Source organism: Hippocampus bargibanti, linkage group LG04 (assembly GCF_051943395.1).
Source record: "Hippocampus bargibanti isolate YZ-2025 linkage group LG04, ASM5194339v1, whole genome shotgun sequence".
Lineage (NCBI taxonomy): Eukaryota > Metazoa > Chordata > Actinopteri > Syngnathiformes > Syngnathidae > Hippocampus > Hippocampus bargibanti.
The window spans coordinates 1766661-1784871 of NC_142737.1; the positions used below are offsets into that span (position 1 = coordinate 1766661).

Genomic DNA, 18211 nt, shown 5'->3' on the forward strand with positions numbered 1-18211 from the left:
AATGCAGCTGCTAGATGAAGCTATGCTCAAAGAAATGCTAACAGGGCGATCGAATATCAGTAAAACATATTTAACAAAGCAGTGACGTAGTTCTCATAAGCAAATGCAAGTTACAGACGCTCCCCTACTTACGAACATTTGAGTTACGAACAACGGTACATACAAATGTTTTTGGAGTAACATACTGCGTATAGTATTCTTTCCAGTTTTACATGTACATATCTTTATAAATAATATATTTTCTGCTCTATTTTATGCAAGTTACAGACGCTCCCCTACTTACTAACATTCGACTTACGGACAACGGTACATACGAACATTTTTGTCGTAACATATGTAGTCTTATCTCCAGTTGTACATGTACATATCTTTATAGAGCATATATTTTATGCTCTATTTCATGCTCTACTTTATACAAGTTACAGATGCTCCCCTACTTACGAACATTCGAGTTACGAACAACGGTACATACGAACATTTTTGTCGTAACATATGTAGTCTTATCTCCAGTTGTACATGTACATATCTTTATAGATCATATATTTTATGCTCTATTTTATGCAAGTTACAGACGCTCCCCGACTTACGAACGTTCGAGTTACGAACAACAGTACATACGAACATTTTTGTTGTAACATACTCTTCTCTCCATTTGTACATGTACATATCTTTATAGATCATATATTTTATGCTCTATTATATGCAAGTTACAGACGCTCCCCGACTTACAAATATTCGAGTTACGAACAACGGTACATACGAACATTTTTGTCGTAACATACTCTTCTCTCCAATTGTACATGTACATATCTTTATAGATCATATATTTTATGCTCTATTTTATGCAAGTTACAGACGCTCCCCGACTTACTAACATTCGTGTTACGAACATTTTTGTTGTAACATATTCTTCTCTCCAGTTGTACATGTAGATATCTTTATAGATCATAGCCTTAAACATACATTCCAGACAAAATATAGTATTGAAGCAACTTATGAACGAATTCACCTTACGAACAAATTCACCTTGCGAACAAATTCACCTTACGAACGACTATTCGGAACGTCTCTCGTTCATATATTGGGGAGCGTCTGTAATAAGATTGACTCAATAATGTTGCTCGATTACCGTGTTGAACAGCGTAATTGATCACTGTGAGTTTGAACCCTGCGTTGTAAGCGTGTCTTGAGCAAGGAGCCATTTTGTTGTCGAAATATTACCGGAATGACCATATCCAAGGTGCATCGGATTTTCAGGCGTATTTTAAGAAAATAGACGGATTTTAGGTGCGCCTTTTAGTGCGGAAAATATCGTAATATGTTCTAGAAACCTTCTACCGCTGTGTTAAGGCTTATTTTTCGTTATTGAATCTATTTGTCGTCGCCGCAGGACTTGGATCGCTGGACCGACACCGGCTGCCGCGAGTGCGAGTGCCATAACACCCGAGTGACTTGCTACCTGTCGTCCTGCCCGACGTGCCCGCCGGGCACCTTGGTCGTCGCCGTGGAGGGACAATGCTGCCCCCAGTGTCGGGAAGGTAAATTGCGCATGGGAGTGTATATGCGTGTGCCACAAAGGATGCTCAGTCAGCCGAAGGTCTCCCGCCTGTTCTCCGTGGTGGTTTTTTTGTGAGGCAAATCAGCCGCCTCGATAAATAATAATGAGGCTTTTAAAGAGGTCGGTGCCGTTATGCTGTAGATAGTCGTGTCGGGTGAAAATATGGAGAAACGTTTCGCCTTGCGGGATTAGGTCGACTTTACATATTTGCTGTTTGCGCAGCAAATGTGCTGATTACTTGCATCGACATCAAGACAGGTCGTTTGAAGGCAACGCGGCGCCTTTATGACAGACTCACACCGTATTAAAAAAATTAAAAATAACATATTTTAAAAAGGAGCTACTCACAGTATAAAATATATATTTTTTTCTTCTTCTTTTCCTTTTGGCTTTTCCCTTCCAGGGGTCGCCACAGTAAATCAGTGTCCTCTATCTTTATATATAGGTTATAATAATAATAATAATAATAATAATAATAATCTTATATAAAATATATAATTAAAAAAGATAATAAAAATACAAATACATATATAAAATATATAATATTGAATCTTATATAATATATATCATTAAAAACAAAATAATAATAAATAAATAGTACAAAAAATACAAAAATATTGAGAATTTGAGTCACTAAATAAAAACAGTAGTATCTATCTATCTATCTACCTACCTACCTATCTATCTATCTATCTATCTATCTATCTATCTATCTATCTATCTATCTATCTATCTATCTATCTATCTATCTATCTATCTATCTATCTATCTATCTATCTATCTATCTATCTATCTATCTATCTACCTATTATCTATCTATCTATCTATCTATCTATCTATCTATCTATCTATCTATCTATCTATCTATCTATCTATCTATCTATCTATCTATCTATCTATCTATCTATCTATCTATCTATCTATCTATCTATCTATCTATCTATCTATCTATCTATCTATCTATCTATCTATCTATCTATCTATCTATCTATCTATCTATCTATCTATCTGTAGATATGTAAGTGTGCGTGTATATGTGTATGCGCCAGGCAGTGCCGTCACAATTTCGTACGCAATGGTTTAGCTGTCTAGCATGTTAAGATAAATGCCAGACTTTGTTCGTCAGCTGTCCTGCATGTGCTACTCACTATTCAGCACACAACTCTTTAGCATGCTCCGTTAACTATCAAGTACATTTTGCTCAGTGTCACGCTCATTTTGCTCCATGGAATGTGTTTCGGTAAATGCGAAACATCTCCCATTGTCATTCCATGGCCTTTTCTTTCAACTATCTATTTGTCGTAAGATCCTGAATTTGTCTATCCCACTCTGGTAACTGACGAGAACGTTCCAGAAACGATCGGGAACTTTCTGGTAATCAGTGATGGTAGACTGTAGACTGTTTGAGTTACTTCCGGGTTGAGGGAATGCTGGTGCGTGTTACGAAATGGTTAAAAAGTAAATAAACGCCACATTATGTTTCGTGAGATCCTCTTTATTCTCCCATTTATCTCCCGTGTGGATTACGCGGGGTCATCACATGTTTTTTTCCAGAAGTTGTATGTAGAGCGGAACATGTAGAAATTAGTCATGTTTGCTCATGCGTGGACTGCGAGCATATGTCATTATTTGCATCCATGCATGCGACCGGGCAAAAAAAAAAAAAGAACATTAAAGGACAACCGACATCAGTTTTTTGTTTCCTAACTGACATCAGAAAAACGTTTTATAGCATCTAAAACACGCAGTATGATATTTTTATTCAAATGCAAAACACCAATAAAAATGACTTAAAGTGTCCAAAATCTGCAACAACAAAAAAAGAGCTGCGAATTGGGCATTTTCAGAATTGGGCATATGCTTTCTTGTTACACATCCAGGTATGAATATGATTCAAATAGTTCTGAAGAGGAAAGCATACATGTTTGCAATCGATTAAAGAATTTATTCCGTGCCATTTTGAGGCAACATTGGGGGGGAAAATGTAGCACTAAAAAAAGAGGCCGAAAATGGCGACAAAGCCGTGTAAGGAATTAATGAGCCCGTTTCCACAGGCTGATTAATTCCTTACATGGAGCTCTGTCGCCTTCTTCTGCCTCTTTTTGGTCCTACACGAAGTTTTCAGACCAAACAAGTACAGCAAAATGCATTGACGTGATGGAAGGACTGCTACAATGTGTCCTTTTTTTCGGTCAGGGGCGTTCCTTCAGTGACGTAACGTACGGACTCGTCATCAAAAACAAGACTTCTGGAATATTCAGCGCGAGTCTTAAAACGTAAAATATAGATATATGCGCTGGAATCTTTGTAAAATACGCTCAGTAGGAGTCATTTGAAGCCATTTTACAAATTATGGACACAACTTGTCCGGAGACGTCGGTTGTCCTTTAAAGGACAACCAATACCATTTTTTTGTTTCCTAACTGACATCAGACAAAAATTTTATCGCAAAAAAAAAAAAAAGCAGAAAAAAAACACAGTGAAATTTGGACTCGTTTCAACTTTATTGATAGTTCAAATGCAAGAGTGTAGACTGCAGGGTTAAAATATCCCATTGCCGCGTGTGGCTGCCGCTGCTCACCCATAGAAAAAATATCCTCTAATTGTAGTGTCCTTGAGAGATTTGAAAGACACTTATAAATGAAATGGATTCTTCTTCTTCTTCTTCTTCTTCTTCTTCTTGTTCTTCTTCTTCTTCTTCTTATTATTATTATTATTATTATTATAAATGCAAAACAACAATAAAAATGACTTCAAGTGTTATTTATGTAGTTTTCCTTCTAATTTCGCCATCAAAACGGTGTTTTCTGACGAGAAAAAAAAGTACCCAAAATGCATTGTGTGTCGCTTTCTCGGTCAGGGGCGTTCCCTCCGTGACGTCACTTAGGGCATTGTCATCAACTCGAAAACAAGACTTCATGAATACTCGGCGCGAGTCTTCTGCCCAGTTCCGAGCTTGTTTTGTGGCAGCTTTGGGACACTTTAAGTCATTTTTATTGGTGTTTTGCATTTGACTAAAAATATCTGCCTGCGTGTTTTGGGTATTTTAGATGCTATAAAACGTTTTTCTGATGTCAGTTAGGAAACAAAAAAAGTGGTGTCGGTTGTCCTTTAAGTCATAGTTTGGATTTTGGATTCCAGTTTAAAGCAATTTGATGGTTTCAAATGACAAATTTAAACCAGTTTGTGGTCCAGTTTTCGTCATTGACTTTAGAACCCACGTTAAGGTTTCAATTTGAGGTTTTAGGTTTTCATTTGAGCTTTTCAAAGTCGAACTTTCTTTTCACATGAGTTTGAAGGCCAATGTTCGGAAAGTTGTTGTGTTTACGATTGCTCATCCGTCTTGCGGTGACACCGCAAGACAACAACAAATCAGGCGTCGTCGCATAAACAGCCTGCGACCTTTTCTTTTGTCATTTTTCACGCCGGCGACATCACACCTGAGACAACTTTTTTTTTTTTTTTTCATTCCGTGTCTCATTCGAGTGACAAATATGGTACATTTTGGAAACTGTCTCGCTGATTCTGGTACTTGGTCTGTTCGACAAACCGTCTAGCATGTTCCGACAGTCCGTTAAATTTGTAACATGTCCCACTAATGGTTTTGAGTACAGTGATACCTCAGCTTACGAACTTAATTGCTTCCCATAAAGTGTGTGTAAGGTGGAAAGTGTGTCTTCCAAACATTAATTTCCCATAGGAAACTATTAAAATGAGAATAATCTGTTTCCAGGTCCCCATAAAACATCATTTTCTACTAAATAAGCCTTAAAACTTGAGTTACTTCTGGTTTGAGTCAACACTGGCGCGTGTGGCTGCCGCTACTCACCCACAGAAAAACTTATCCTGTGACTGTAAAGTGACCTTGAGAGTTTTGAAAGGCGCTTAGAAATGAAATGTTATTATTATTATTATTATTATTATTATAAAATATACCTTATTTTATGTATAATAAATGATGATACCCGAGTAATGTTGCCATGCTTTCTTGGCGATAATACCCTCACTCACACTGTCCCCTGCTAGCTGCTTTTCGTTAATCCAAATCAACCGAAGTTTTATGATATAGAATGATACCTCAGCTTACAAACTTAATTGGTTCCCAGAAAGTGTGTGTAAGGTGGAAAGTGTGTCTTCCAAACATTAATTTCCCATAGGAAACTATTAAAATGAGAATAATCCGTTTCCAGGTTCCCATAAAACATCATTTTCTACTTAATAAGCCTTAAAACTTGAGTTACTTCTGGTTTGAGTCAACACTGGCGCGTGTGGCTGCCGCTACTCACCCACAGAAAAACTTATCATGTGACTGTAAAGTGACCTTGAGAGTTTTGAAAGGCGCTTATGAATGAAATGTTATTATTATTATTATTATTATTATTATTATTATTATTATTATAAAATATACCTTATTTTATGTATAATAAATGATGATACCCGAGTAATGTTGCCATGCTTTCTTGGCGATAATACCCTCACTCACACTGTCCCCTGCTAGCAGCTTTTCGTTAATCCAAATCAACAGAAGTTTTATGATATAGAATGATACCTCAGCTCACAAACTTAATTGGTTCCCAGAAAATGTGTGTAAGGTGGAAAGTGTGGCTTCCAAACATTAATTTCCCATAGGAAACTATTAAAATGAGAATAATCCGTTTCCAGGTCCCCATAAAACATCATTTTTTTACTAAATAAGCCTTAAAACTTGAGTTACTTCTGGTTTGAGTCAACACTGGCGCATGTGGCTGCCGCTACTCACCCACAGAAAAACTTATCCTGTGACTGTAAAGTGACCTTGAGAGTTTTGAAAGGCGCTTATGAATGAAATGTTATTATTATTATTATTATTATTATTATTATTATTATTATTATTATTATTATTATTATTATTATTATTATTATAAAATATACCTTATTTTATGTATAATAAATGATGATACCTGAGTAATGTTGCCATGCTATCTTGGCGATAATACCCTCACTCACACTGTCCCCTGCTAGCTGCTTTTCGTTAATCCAAATCAACAGAAGTTTTATGATATACAATGATACCTCAGCTCACAAACTTAATTGGTTCCCAGAAAGTGTGTGTAAGGTGGAAAGTGTGTCTTCCAAACATTAATTTCCCATAGGAAACCATTAAAATGAGAATAATCTGTTCCCAGGTCCCCATAAAACATCATTTTCTAATACATAAGCCTTAAAACTACACAAAATATACCTCATTTTACGCATAATAAATGTGCTATTGTATTGTAATAAAAGAAATAAACTGTACTGTATAATAAAGTTGTTTTATTGACCTTTGTGATGGTCGTTGATGTAGTTGCCTCTTGATATCTGAGTGAAGTTGCCGTGCTTTCTCGGCGATAATACCCTCACACCAAATCACAAGTTTTTCAACCTCTTCTATTGCCTAAGACCGTTGCTTAGACAACACAGAAACACCCTTCATAGCTTCCTTGTTCTTAAGGATAGTAGCAATGGCCGACTTAGCATACTGGTACTGGGACGCGAAGTCACACAAACGCACACCTCGTTTGAGTTCCTTCTTCTGCTACCGTAATTTTCATTTGTGTCCTCTTCGGCTTAACATTAGCCTGTGGTGGGGTCTTTTTCGGTCCCATAATAGCAAAAGTACTACACTCGATAATCAACCAGGTCTGCACTCAAAGAAATGGGGTGTGGAAAACTAGTCCGCCAGCCACCGTGGCGCTCTTCGACCGTGTGGTTTGGTGTTCATCCGCCCAAAACTAGTCCGCCAGCCCCCGCGGCGCTCCGTGTATTTCCCGAAAACTAATTTGTATGCCAAGATTATATTCTCAAGAATTTAATGTTGGTAAGGCGAAATGTTCATTAGCTAAAGCGTCCGTAAGGCGAGGTATCACTATATTTGGTTTTGTTTATTTTGATTTTGATATTTTCTTTTGCAGTTCCATGTAACGCAGACTGTCAATCATGTTCCGGGACTCCCGATCACTGTGACAGCTGCAGGGATCCGAAGGCCGTCCTCCATCTTGGTCACTGTTTGACCGTTTGTCCCAACGGTTTCTTCCCCGACGGCCCAAAGTGTGCAGGTATTTGCTGACTTAACTGCCTGATTCAAAATTCACCTTCAATTCGGTTTTTTTCTCTCAAAATTCCGCCGAGAATTTCAGTCAGTTGCTCGACAGGTTATTTGGTTGAGAAATTTAAAATTCGGCAAGTTTCCCAAATTCAATTAAATCATCATCATGACGTTGAAGCATTTAATTGAATATTTGGAAAACATTTATTATACATAAAATAAGGCATATTTTTTGTAGTTTTAAGGCTTATTTAGTAGAAAATTATGTTTTATGGAACCTGGGAACGGATTACTCTCATTTTAATGGTTTGCTATGGGAAATTAATGTTTGGAATACACACTTTAGCTAGCTATCTGGCTAGCTGGCTATCTAGCTGGCTACCTAGCTTCCAATCTATTTGCTGTATATTAGCTATGTATCTGGCTAGCTTGCTATCTAGCTAGCTAGCTATTAAATATCTTGCTAGCTAACTAGTAGCTATCTAGCTATCTCGCAACAGTGGAGAAAATATCATTTGCTAGCTATTTGCTATCTATTAGCTATCTGGCTGGCTACCTAGCTAGCTTTCTATCTATTTGAGTTGTTTCTGAGTTGGGTGAAAGCTGGCGCGTGTGGCTGCCGCTACTCACCCACAGAAAAACTTATCCTGTGACTGAAAAGTGACCTTGAGAGTTTTGAAAGGCGCTTATAAATTAAATGTATTATTATTATATATATATATATTTCGTGTATTTTATATATATTTGTATTTATTTTTTAGTAATTTTAATATAGCGCGCCATCTAGACTAGAGGGGCAAAACATATCTTAAGTGCTTCATGAAGCTTCGTTTTGCCATCACTACTGCGTACACTCATGACACGTTTCATGAAACGATTTTGTTCATTGTTTCCAGTGGCTGATTTTATAGTGCATCGTGTGTGGGTGTGTTTTGGTTATCTTTTTAATGTTTTAATGTTTTTAACAAAATTGTACACTAAATGTAAAATAATAAAAATAAAATGGCATACATTTATAAATGAATGAATACATAAACAGAACAAGGCTGGGTGACCTTTGTAGCCATTTGCGTTTTAGCGTCTTTCGCTAGCGCTTTTTTGATGCAAGCAGAAGCTCTATTTTTCTCACTCAACTTGTCGGAGGGTAAATGTCAGCTCTGAAATAGCGCAAGTGCACCGCGGCGAGTGTGGGCGGGCCGGGAAAATATTCGGATCAATAAAAAAAAAAAATTCAAAGATGGCTGTGGGCTCCTCTCGCCGGCGTAGATAAAGACGATAAAAGAGGATTTAAAAGGCGTCGTAAAAGTCAGAAGTTTGCAGACGGGATGCGCAAGTTTTTCATGGTGGCCCATCCCGAGCTTCAAATCACATCATTTCAAAATGGCTCCCGGAGGAAATCACCAAAAGAAAAATCATCGGTGAAAAAAATGTGTCACCATCGGTTGGGGGGGGGGGGGGGGGGACCATGACATGCACAGAAAACAGAAGCAATCAAATAATCAGATTTATTAATTTTAAAGTTGGAAAGTTTGTTCGGGGTTAGGGTTCGGGGTTAGGGGGTTCGGGGGTTCCGGGGTTTGGGGCTTAGGGTTGGGGTCAGGGGTAAGGGGTTAGGGTTAGGGTTGGGATAAATTTTAGAGTTATGGTTAGAGTTACTTTAGGGTTAGGGGTTAGTGTTTGTGTTTATTTAGTGTTAGTTTTAGGGTTTATTTGCTTTTTGTGTCAATGTAAATGTAATAATAATAATAATATATTTTATTTTAACTGCCTTTCAAAGCTCTCATGGACACTGGAAAGTTTTTGAAAGTTTTGATTTTTTTGGAAAGTTGTTAAAAGTTTTGGAATGTTTTGGAAAGTTGTTGAAAGTTTTGGAACGTTTTGGAAAGTTTGTTATGGTTAGGGGTGTGGGTTCGAGGTGGGGGTTAGGGGGTTAGGGTTTGGGGTTAGGGTTAGGGTCAGGGGTAAGTGGTTATGGTTAGATTTACGGTGAGGGTTAGGGGGTTAGGGTTGGGATAAATTTTAGAGTTATGGTTAGGGTTACTTTAGGGTTAGGGGTTACTGTTTGTGTTTATTTAGGGTTAGGGTTTATTTGCTTTTTTTGTCACTGTACATGTAATAATAATAATAATAATACATTTTATTTTAAGCGCCTTTCAAAGCTCTCATATTTTTTATATTTTGTACGTTTTTAATGTTTGACCTCACCATAATGTTTAGTGTCTAATGCATTACAATTAGCACTAATGCTAACTCGTGAGTGTTATAATAATAATAATCCATTTAATTTCTAAGCGCCTTTCAAAACTACAGTGAGACGATACATTTTTTTTGTTGGTGAGCAGCGGCAGCCATACGCGCCAGCGTTTACTCAACCGAGAAGTAACTCAAACAGATAGAAAGCTTGCTAGCCAATAAATAGCGAATAGATAGCTAGCGAGATAACTACATGTTGCCTTTCAGGTCTCCCTTTAATTTTTTTTTTATGTCGGCAGGCTGCCCTCCGTCCTGCGCCGCGTGCGACAGCAGGTGGTCGTGCCGGGTGTGCCACACGCAGCGCCCCCTGCTGAGCGCCGACGCCGATCGATGCCTGGCGACCTGTCCCGCCGGCACCTATCAGGACAACCGGAAAAAACAATGCAGACGTGAGTTGCGCTTTGGATGTCTCTCTCGATTTTGTCCCGTTTTTGCTTTTTTATTTGTTTAATCTTATTAATTAATTTGCTTACATTTTTTTATTGGTAGCTAGCTATTTGCTATTTATTAGCTGGCTAGCTGGTTCACTAAGCTATCTAGCTGTGTATCTGTTAGCAATATAGATAGCTAGCTTTCTGGCTAGCTAGGTCACCGAGTCTACTTGATGTTTGGATGAAAAGGACTAAAAGCTAGCTAGCTTTCTAGCTGTCTGGCAAGCTATCTATCTGTATATCTGTTAGCTATGTAGCTGGCTAGCTTTCTAGCTAGCTAGGTCTCTAAGTCTACTTGACATTTGGATGAAAAGAACTAAAAGCTAGCTAGCTTTCTATCTGGCTGGCAAGCTATTTACCTGTATATCTGTTAGCTATGTAGCTGACTAGCTTTCTAGCTAGCTAGGTCACTGAGTCTACTTGATGTTTGGATGAAAAGGACTAAAAGCTAGCGATCGATCTGCTATTTATTAGCTGGCTATCTGGTATATAGCTGGCTCGCAAGCTATCTAGGTGTGTATCTGTTAGCTATATAGGTAGCTCGCTAGCTATATAGCGAGCTAGCTAGCTTTCTATCTATTTGAGTAACTTCCAGGGAGAGTAAACGCTGGCTGCCGCTGCTCAATCACAGGAAAAAAAACGATCCTGTGACTGTAAAGTAACCTTGAGAGTTTTGAAAGGCGCTTAGAAATGAAATTTATTATTATTATTATTATCATGTTAAATGACTTAGCGACGTTAAATATTATGGCTCAAACTTCCCGCACTAAACCTCGGGGAACACCAAACGGTAACAATCGTAGCGCCCCGCGATGGATCGACTTTATAACCTCAACAGAAGGAGGCGGCGAGAGAGGCGCCATTAATCAGGCAATCTGCCCCGGCGGTCCACTCGTACCGTCCAGCCAGGAGCGATAAGTAAAAGCCGAAGTAGGAAGAAGAAGAAGAAGACAAGCCCCCGCGGGCGCGCTAATATGCTAACGTACTCCGAACGGTTTTGACAAGACGAGGCGGGCGAACCCGCGGTTGTGTTTCTTTGAAAAAAAGTCATGGTTAGGTTCCTGTTATATCATAAAGTATGACAGTTGATAATAAGATAGCCATATAGCTAATAGATAGCCAACTACATAGCTAGCTAGCTAGCCAGATAGATAATAGATAGCAAATATATCGCAAATGGATAGCAAATAAATAGCGAGCGAGGTAGCTATCTAATAGATAGCAAATGGATCGCAAATAGATAGCTAGCTAACTAGCTAAATAGCCATATAGCTAATATATAGGCAGCTACATAGCTAGCTAGCTAGCCATATAGCTAATGGAGAGCAAATAGATAGCAAATGGATAGCAAATAGCTAGCCAGCGAGGTAGCTATGTAATAGATAGCAAATGGATAGCAAATAGATAGCTAGATATGTAGCTAGGTAACTAGCTAAATAACCATATAGCTAATATATAGCCAGCTACATAGCTAGCTAGTTAGCCAGATAGCGAATAGATAGCAAATGGATAGCAAATAGATAGCCAGCTAGGTAGCTATCTATTAGATGGCAAATGGATAGCAAATAGATAGCTAACTATGTAGCTAGCTAACTAGCTAAATAGCCATACAACTAATGGATATCCAGCTATATAGCTAGCTAGCCAGATAGCAAATGGATAGCAAATGATAGCAAATAGATAGCCAGCTAGGTAGCTACCTAATAGATAGCAAATGGATTGCTAATTGATTAGCGGTCTAGTTGGCTGACTGGCTATTTAGCTACATAGCTATTAGCGATCTAGCTGATCTACTGCGTTAGCTATCTATTAGCTCGCTAGATAGCTTCCTATCTGAGTTACTGGGTTAAGTGAACGTTGGCGCGTGTGGCTGCCACTGCTCAACCGCAGAAAAACCTATCCTGTGACTGTAACGTGACCTTGAGAGTTTTGAAAGGCGCTTAGAAATGTATATGTATTATTATGATTATTATCATACTTCTTCCCAACTTGGCCGTTTCAAACGTGAGTTTTAGCGTTTCGATTTCACAGCATTTTACGATGTGGTCCTTCATCGGCCAATGAGACGATGCGCTTGGAAAGGTTCCCAGCAGACGCTAGCTTATCTTGGCACAAGGGGCAAGACCACCCAGAAACAAAAGACCCCCCGTGGTGCGGTTGCGTCGCTAGCTTTACGCTTTACTGCTGCGGCATGTAAACAATGTTGGCATGTTAATGACGCTGAGGAGGCGTCGCCTTGGAAACGCTTTTGTTTTTAGGACATTGTTCATATCCCGTTCAGGATTTCACCCGGCAACAGCATTCAGGAGCTCGAAACACAAAGAATGCGCATAATTTCCGGGAAAATGGAAGCTACATAAAAATTTGGCAGGGCTGTCTATCATGAAATTTGGTTGCCATTTTTTTTTTTATGAGGAGCCTAAAGAGTGACGAAGGGAAATCTTCCATGTTGGTTTGAGGCGGCCATTTTGAAGATGATCGTTTCTTCTTCTTCTTCTTCTTCTGTTCTTCCCACAGAAAAACTGATCCTGTGACTGTAAAGTGACCTTGAGAGTTTTGAAAGGTGCTTAGAAGTGAAATGTATTATTATTATTATTATTATTATTATTATTATTATTATTATTATTATTATTATTATTGTTATTATTACTTAGCTTTTATCTGTTTATTTGTTCATGTGTGTATTTACACCTGTTTGTTTGTTTGCTTGTTTATTTATTTTTAATTAATACCTTATTTTTAATGGCAGTTTGTTTATTTATTTGTTAATTTATTTGTTGGTTTATTTTGTATCTGTTTATTTGTGTATTTTTCAATTTATTTTTTTTTTTTGCTTGTTTATTTATTTAATTGATTATTTTTTTCTGTGTTTTTTATGTGATTTATTTATTTATTTATTTATTCGTTTGTTTCTTAGTTTATTTGATTATAGATTCATTTATTTGTCTGTTTAGTTATATTTTAATTTATTTATCATGTATTTTTTATCTGTTCATTTGTGTATTCACCCGTTTTTTTTGCTTGTTTCTTTATTTATTTTACATGTATTATTATTGTACATGTATTTATTTATTTATTTATTTATTTATTTTTTAAATTCATTTATCGGTTTATTTTGTATCAGTTTTTTCATGTATTTGTTTGTTTGCTTTATTGTTTATTCATGTTATTTATGTATGTTTGTTTGTTGATGTTTATTTATTTCTCCATTTATTTAGTTGTCTGTTTATTTTATTTATTTATCTGTTTATTTGTGTATTTATCCATTTGCTTGTTTATTTCTTTATTTTTAATTTATTTGTCGCTTTGTTTATTTTTATTTTTTTATCTGTTTATTTGTGTATTTTTTTTCCATTTATTTATTTTTTGTTTGCATCATTTCAAAGCATCAACTCAGTCAGGACAAGAAAAATAGTCCCGGTTATTAATATGATTGCGGACGGATTGTGATCTTCTTTTTTTGCAAAGCTGCTTTGTCTGCGCTTGCTTTAATAGGCCAAGTTCTGATCTTATTAGGAGAGATTCCGTTTTGGTGCTTTGTGGTAGTGGTAGTAGCCGAGTTGGGGGGGCGGGGGGTGTAATCTTGTGTCCTCACTTCATCCGGGATAATTTGGTTCGGGTGGAGGGGGAGGGGGGGGGTTAGGCCTACTCAGATTACACATGTTGATAACGTTTTGGATTGCAGCTGCACAGGAAAAATAAATTGCTTTCCGTGTAAAGGGAGCAAAGGAAAGGAGGCGTAATCCCCCCCTCGCGGGCCAAACCGACGTCGGGGGGGGGGTACGAGACACGGCGTTATAAATAATACGTGACAATATTATATTGAAGCTCACAAGGCCACCCGTGCGCTCGGTTTTTCATGCAATCGTCGCATTTGGACACCCATATTTGCCATATTGTAGATAACAAATGGATAGCCAGCCAGGTAGCCAGCTAGCTAGCTAATAGATCGCCAGCTAACTAATAGATATCTAATAGATAGCCAGCCAGCTGGATAGATAGCTAATAGATAACCAGCTATTAGCTTGCCAGCTAGCCGGATAGATAGCTAATAGATAGCCAGATAGCTGGCTAGCTAATGTAAGCCGAATCTGCAGAAACAAAATATTTCAAGATAATAAATTGAAGTATTTTTTTTTTGTTTTGGTCAGAGAGATTCATATTGCACATTTTTTGCAACCGTCAACCAATATTAATTTCTAAGCACCTTTCAAAACTCTCAAGGTCACTTTACAGTCACTGGATCAGTTTCCTGTGGGTGAGCAGCGGCAGCCACAGCGCCAGCGTTCACTCAACCCGGAAGTAACTCAAATAGATCGAAAGTTAGCTAGCTAGCCAATAGATAGCTAATAGCTAGCCAGCCAGCTAGATAGCGATATAGCTAATAGATAGCTTGAAAGGCGCTTACAAATGAAATGTATTATTATGATGATGATGATGATGATTATTATTATTATTACTAATATGGTGTCGGCCATCTTTTGAGGAGACCTGTTATGACGAGAATTTCAGAGAGATGCGAATATGTTTGGAATTGCTTTGAAGCTAAGTCGCTCCCGTCATTTTTTTTTTTTTCCCCCGCCTCAATCAAGCCTGGTTGTTTGTACCGCCAGGTTGTTCCGAGTCGTGCTCCGAGTGCGTGGGTGCGAGCCCGCGGGAGTGCTCGTCATGTTCCGACCCGGCCGCCTCGCTCAAGGACGGCGAGTGCGTTCCCGATTGCGGCGGGGCTTTCTACAGTCAAGATGGCGTCTGTCGCGGTAAGTGCGGCTCACGTCTGTCTACATAACTGCTGCTACCTGCTAATCGAAGCTAAACGCGTCCACTACTTGTCGCTAATAGAAGCTAACGCACCCGTTAATTGTTGCTTATAGAAGCTAACACTCACGCTACTTGTTGTTAATATAAACTAACGCACTCTATACTTGTCGTTAATAGAAGCTAACACACCCGTTAATTGTTGCAAATAGAAGCTAACACGCACTACATTTTTACAATACAAGCTAACATATTCGTTACTTGTCGCTAAATAAGCTAATGCACCCAATACGTGTCATGAATAGAAGCTAACACATGCGTTAATTGTTACTCATAGAAGCTAACACGCACACTACTTGTTTTCAGTTAAAGCTAACGTACCTGTCACTTGTCGCTAATAGAAGATAACGCACTCGCTACTTGTCGTTAATAGAAGCTAACACATCCGTTAATTGTTGCTAATAGAAGCTAACACACACACTACTTATTTCCAATAGAAGCTAACGTGTCCGTTACTTGTCGTTAATAGAAGCTAACACACCCTTTACTTGTTGCTAATAGAAGATAACGCACTCGGTACTTGTCGTTAATACAAGCTAACACATCCATTGATTGTTGCTAATAGAAGCTACCACGCACACTACTTGTTTCCAATAGAAGCTACGAATCTGTTACTTGTCGTTAATAGAAGCTAACACGCCCGTAACTTGTTGCTAATAGAAGATAACGCACTCGCGACTTGTCGTTCATACAAGCTAACACATCCGTTGATTGTTGCTAATAGAAGCTAACACGCACACTACTTGTTTCCAATAGAATCTAACGTATCCGTTGTCGTTAATAGAAGCTAACACACCCGTTACTTGTCGCTAATATAAGCTAACACACTAGATACTTGTCATTAATAGAAGGTAACACACCCGTTAGTTGTTGCTAATAGAAGCTAACACGCACTCTACTTGTTTCCAATCGAAGCTAACATACCTGTTACTAATTAAAATTTCTAGTTGCCGCCGATTTTGGGAGATTGAAATTTGGATCTAAATATAGAAGGATAGCAAATGTCCAAATGCGGATCAAAGACTCACTTCCTTCTTGAGGCTAACCGCAGCACGCAACATTTTTCCAATTAGCCTCAGAAGAAGAAAAAAAAGAGCAACGGCACCATCAAAATTGCTGCCTTGCATCTCACGAACGGCGGTGTTGGCGTTGAACGTGCGTCTTTGATGTCTTTGATGATTTTGGCAGCCTGCCACCCGTCTTGCGCCTCCTGCTTTCCTGACAAACCCGACTGCGTGAGCTGTCCACCGAGCGCCATGTTGCATCATGGGAAATGCCTGCCCGCCTGCCCCGCTCAGCACTACGGCGACCGCAGCAGCAGGTGCAGAGGTATGTTGGAATATATATATATATATATATATATATATATATATATATATATATATATATATATATATATATATATATATATATATATATAGATAGATAGATAGATAGATAGATAGATAGATAGATAGATAGATAGATAGAACGTAACATAATTGTTGTGCCTTCAGGCTGCCACAGCTCATGTGCATCATGCTGGGGTCCTTCGGCATCCCAGTGCACGTCGTGCCCGCAGGACCTCGTCCTCCAGCAGGGCCAGTGCGTGGAGGCGTGCGGCGAAGGCCTGTACGCTCACGCCCACACCTGCCACAGTAAGCGCATCCCGTCCATCCGTCCCTTTCGGCCACGTTTGATGATGTCACAACGTGTACGGATGCGCGCAGACTGTCACCCGTCGTGCCGCCGGTGCCTGGGCCCTCTGGCCTCGGACTGCCTGCGCTGCCTCAAAGCCGCCGAGGTGCTCGTCCCGCAGTCACGTGATCATCAAAGTCCGCGGGGGGTCTGTGCGGCGGCCTGCCCCGCCAATACCTACGCTGACCACTGGCGCACTTGCACAGGTAACATGCAAAACACGGAATTCTATTTCTTTATTTATTAATGTATGTATGTATGTATGTATGTATGTATGTATGTACGTATGTATGTATGTATGTATGTATGTATGTATGTATGTATGTATGTATGTACGTATGTAGGTATGTATGTACGTATGTAGGTATGTATGTATGTGTGTATGTATGTACGTATGTACGTACGTACGTATGTATGTATGTACGTATGTACGTATGTACGTATGTATGTAGGTATGTATGTATGTACGTACGTATGTATGTATGTACGTATGTATGTATGTACGTATGTATGTATGTACGTATGTATGTATGTATGTATGTATGTATGTATGTATGTATGTATGTATGTACGTATGTACGTATGTATGTACGTATGTACGTATGTATGTATGTATGTACGTATGTACGTATGTATGTACGTATGTACGTATTTACGTATGTATGTATGTACGTATGTACGTACATATGTACGTATGTATGTATGTATGTATGTACGTATGTACGTATGTATGTATGTACGTATGTACGTATGTGTGTACGTATGTATGTGGATGTATGTACGTATGTACGTACGTACGTACGTACGTATGTATGTATATATGTACGTATGTATGTATGTACGTACGTACGTAAATTAGGAAAAAGGTAAATGAGTAAATGAATAAGTGAGTATGTGAGTACGTACGTACTTATTTACTCATTTACTCATTTAGTTGGTTCGTTAGTTATTTATTTGGGGTGTCACACGCCCCGTCGAAAACGGACGCAATATATATTATTTTTGGGGAACTCCATAAATGGTCATTTGTGCCAGTTCGTCATCTCATCGTCACATTTTGGGCCGAGAAATATGCGCAAGCGCTGTCTTGGCGCTGTCATCATTCATATAATGTAGCAAAATGGTCCAAATCAAGTCTGTCGTCTAGTGTCTCTCACGGCCTCACCCTGTTTGCGTGCGTTTGAAAATGGGCTTCTGTGAAATTGCTGTTTGTAATGGCCGCATTTTTTAAGGTACTTTTAGTATATTATTATGAGATGAGATGAGATGAGACTAAGTGACGGTGTGAAATTGGATCCGCTTAGCAGCCGACTCCGCCTTTGAGGGTCATCCCGCGTTCAGCAGTACGCATTTTGGCAGACCATCCTTTTTTACTGTGTGCGTGCGTGTGTGTCTGTGTGTGTGTGTATA

The 18211-nt window shown here is 38.7% G+C and overlaps 1 protein-coding gene across 1 annotated transcript in view; it reads left to right on the forward strand.

Annotated features, from left to right (window-relative positions):
- fras1 (Fraser extracellular matrix complex subunit 1) overlaps positions 1–18211 on the forward strand; it is a 127928-nt gene that overhangs the window by 46402 nt on the left and 63315 nt on the right. The window contains exons 11-17 of the mRNA XM_088993478.1: positions 1391–1538; positions 7492–7635; positions 10118–10267; positions 14923–15066; positions 16313–16453; positions 16621–16761; positions 16834–17007. Of these exons, the coding sequence (XP_088849604.1) occupies positions 1391–1538; positions 7492–7635; positions 10118–10267; positions 14923–15066; positions 16313–16453; positions 16621–16761; positions 16834–17007 (1042 nt within the window). The remainder of the gene's footprint in view (positions 1–1390; positions 1539–7491; positions 7636–10117; positions 10268–14922; positions 15067–16312; positions 16454–16620; positions 16762–16833; positions 17008–18211) is intronic.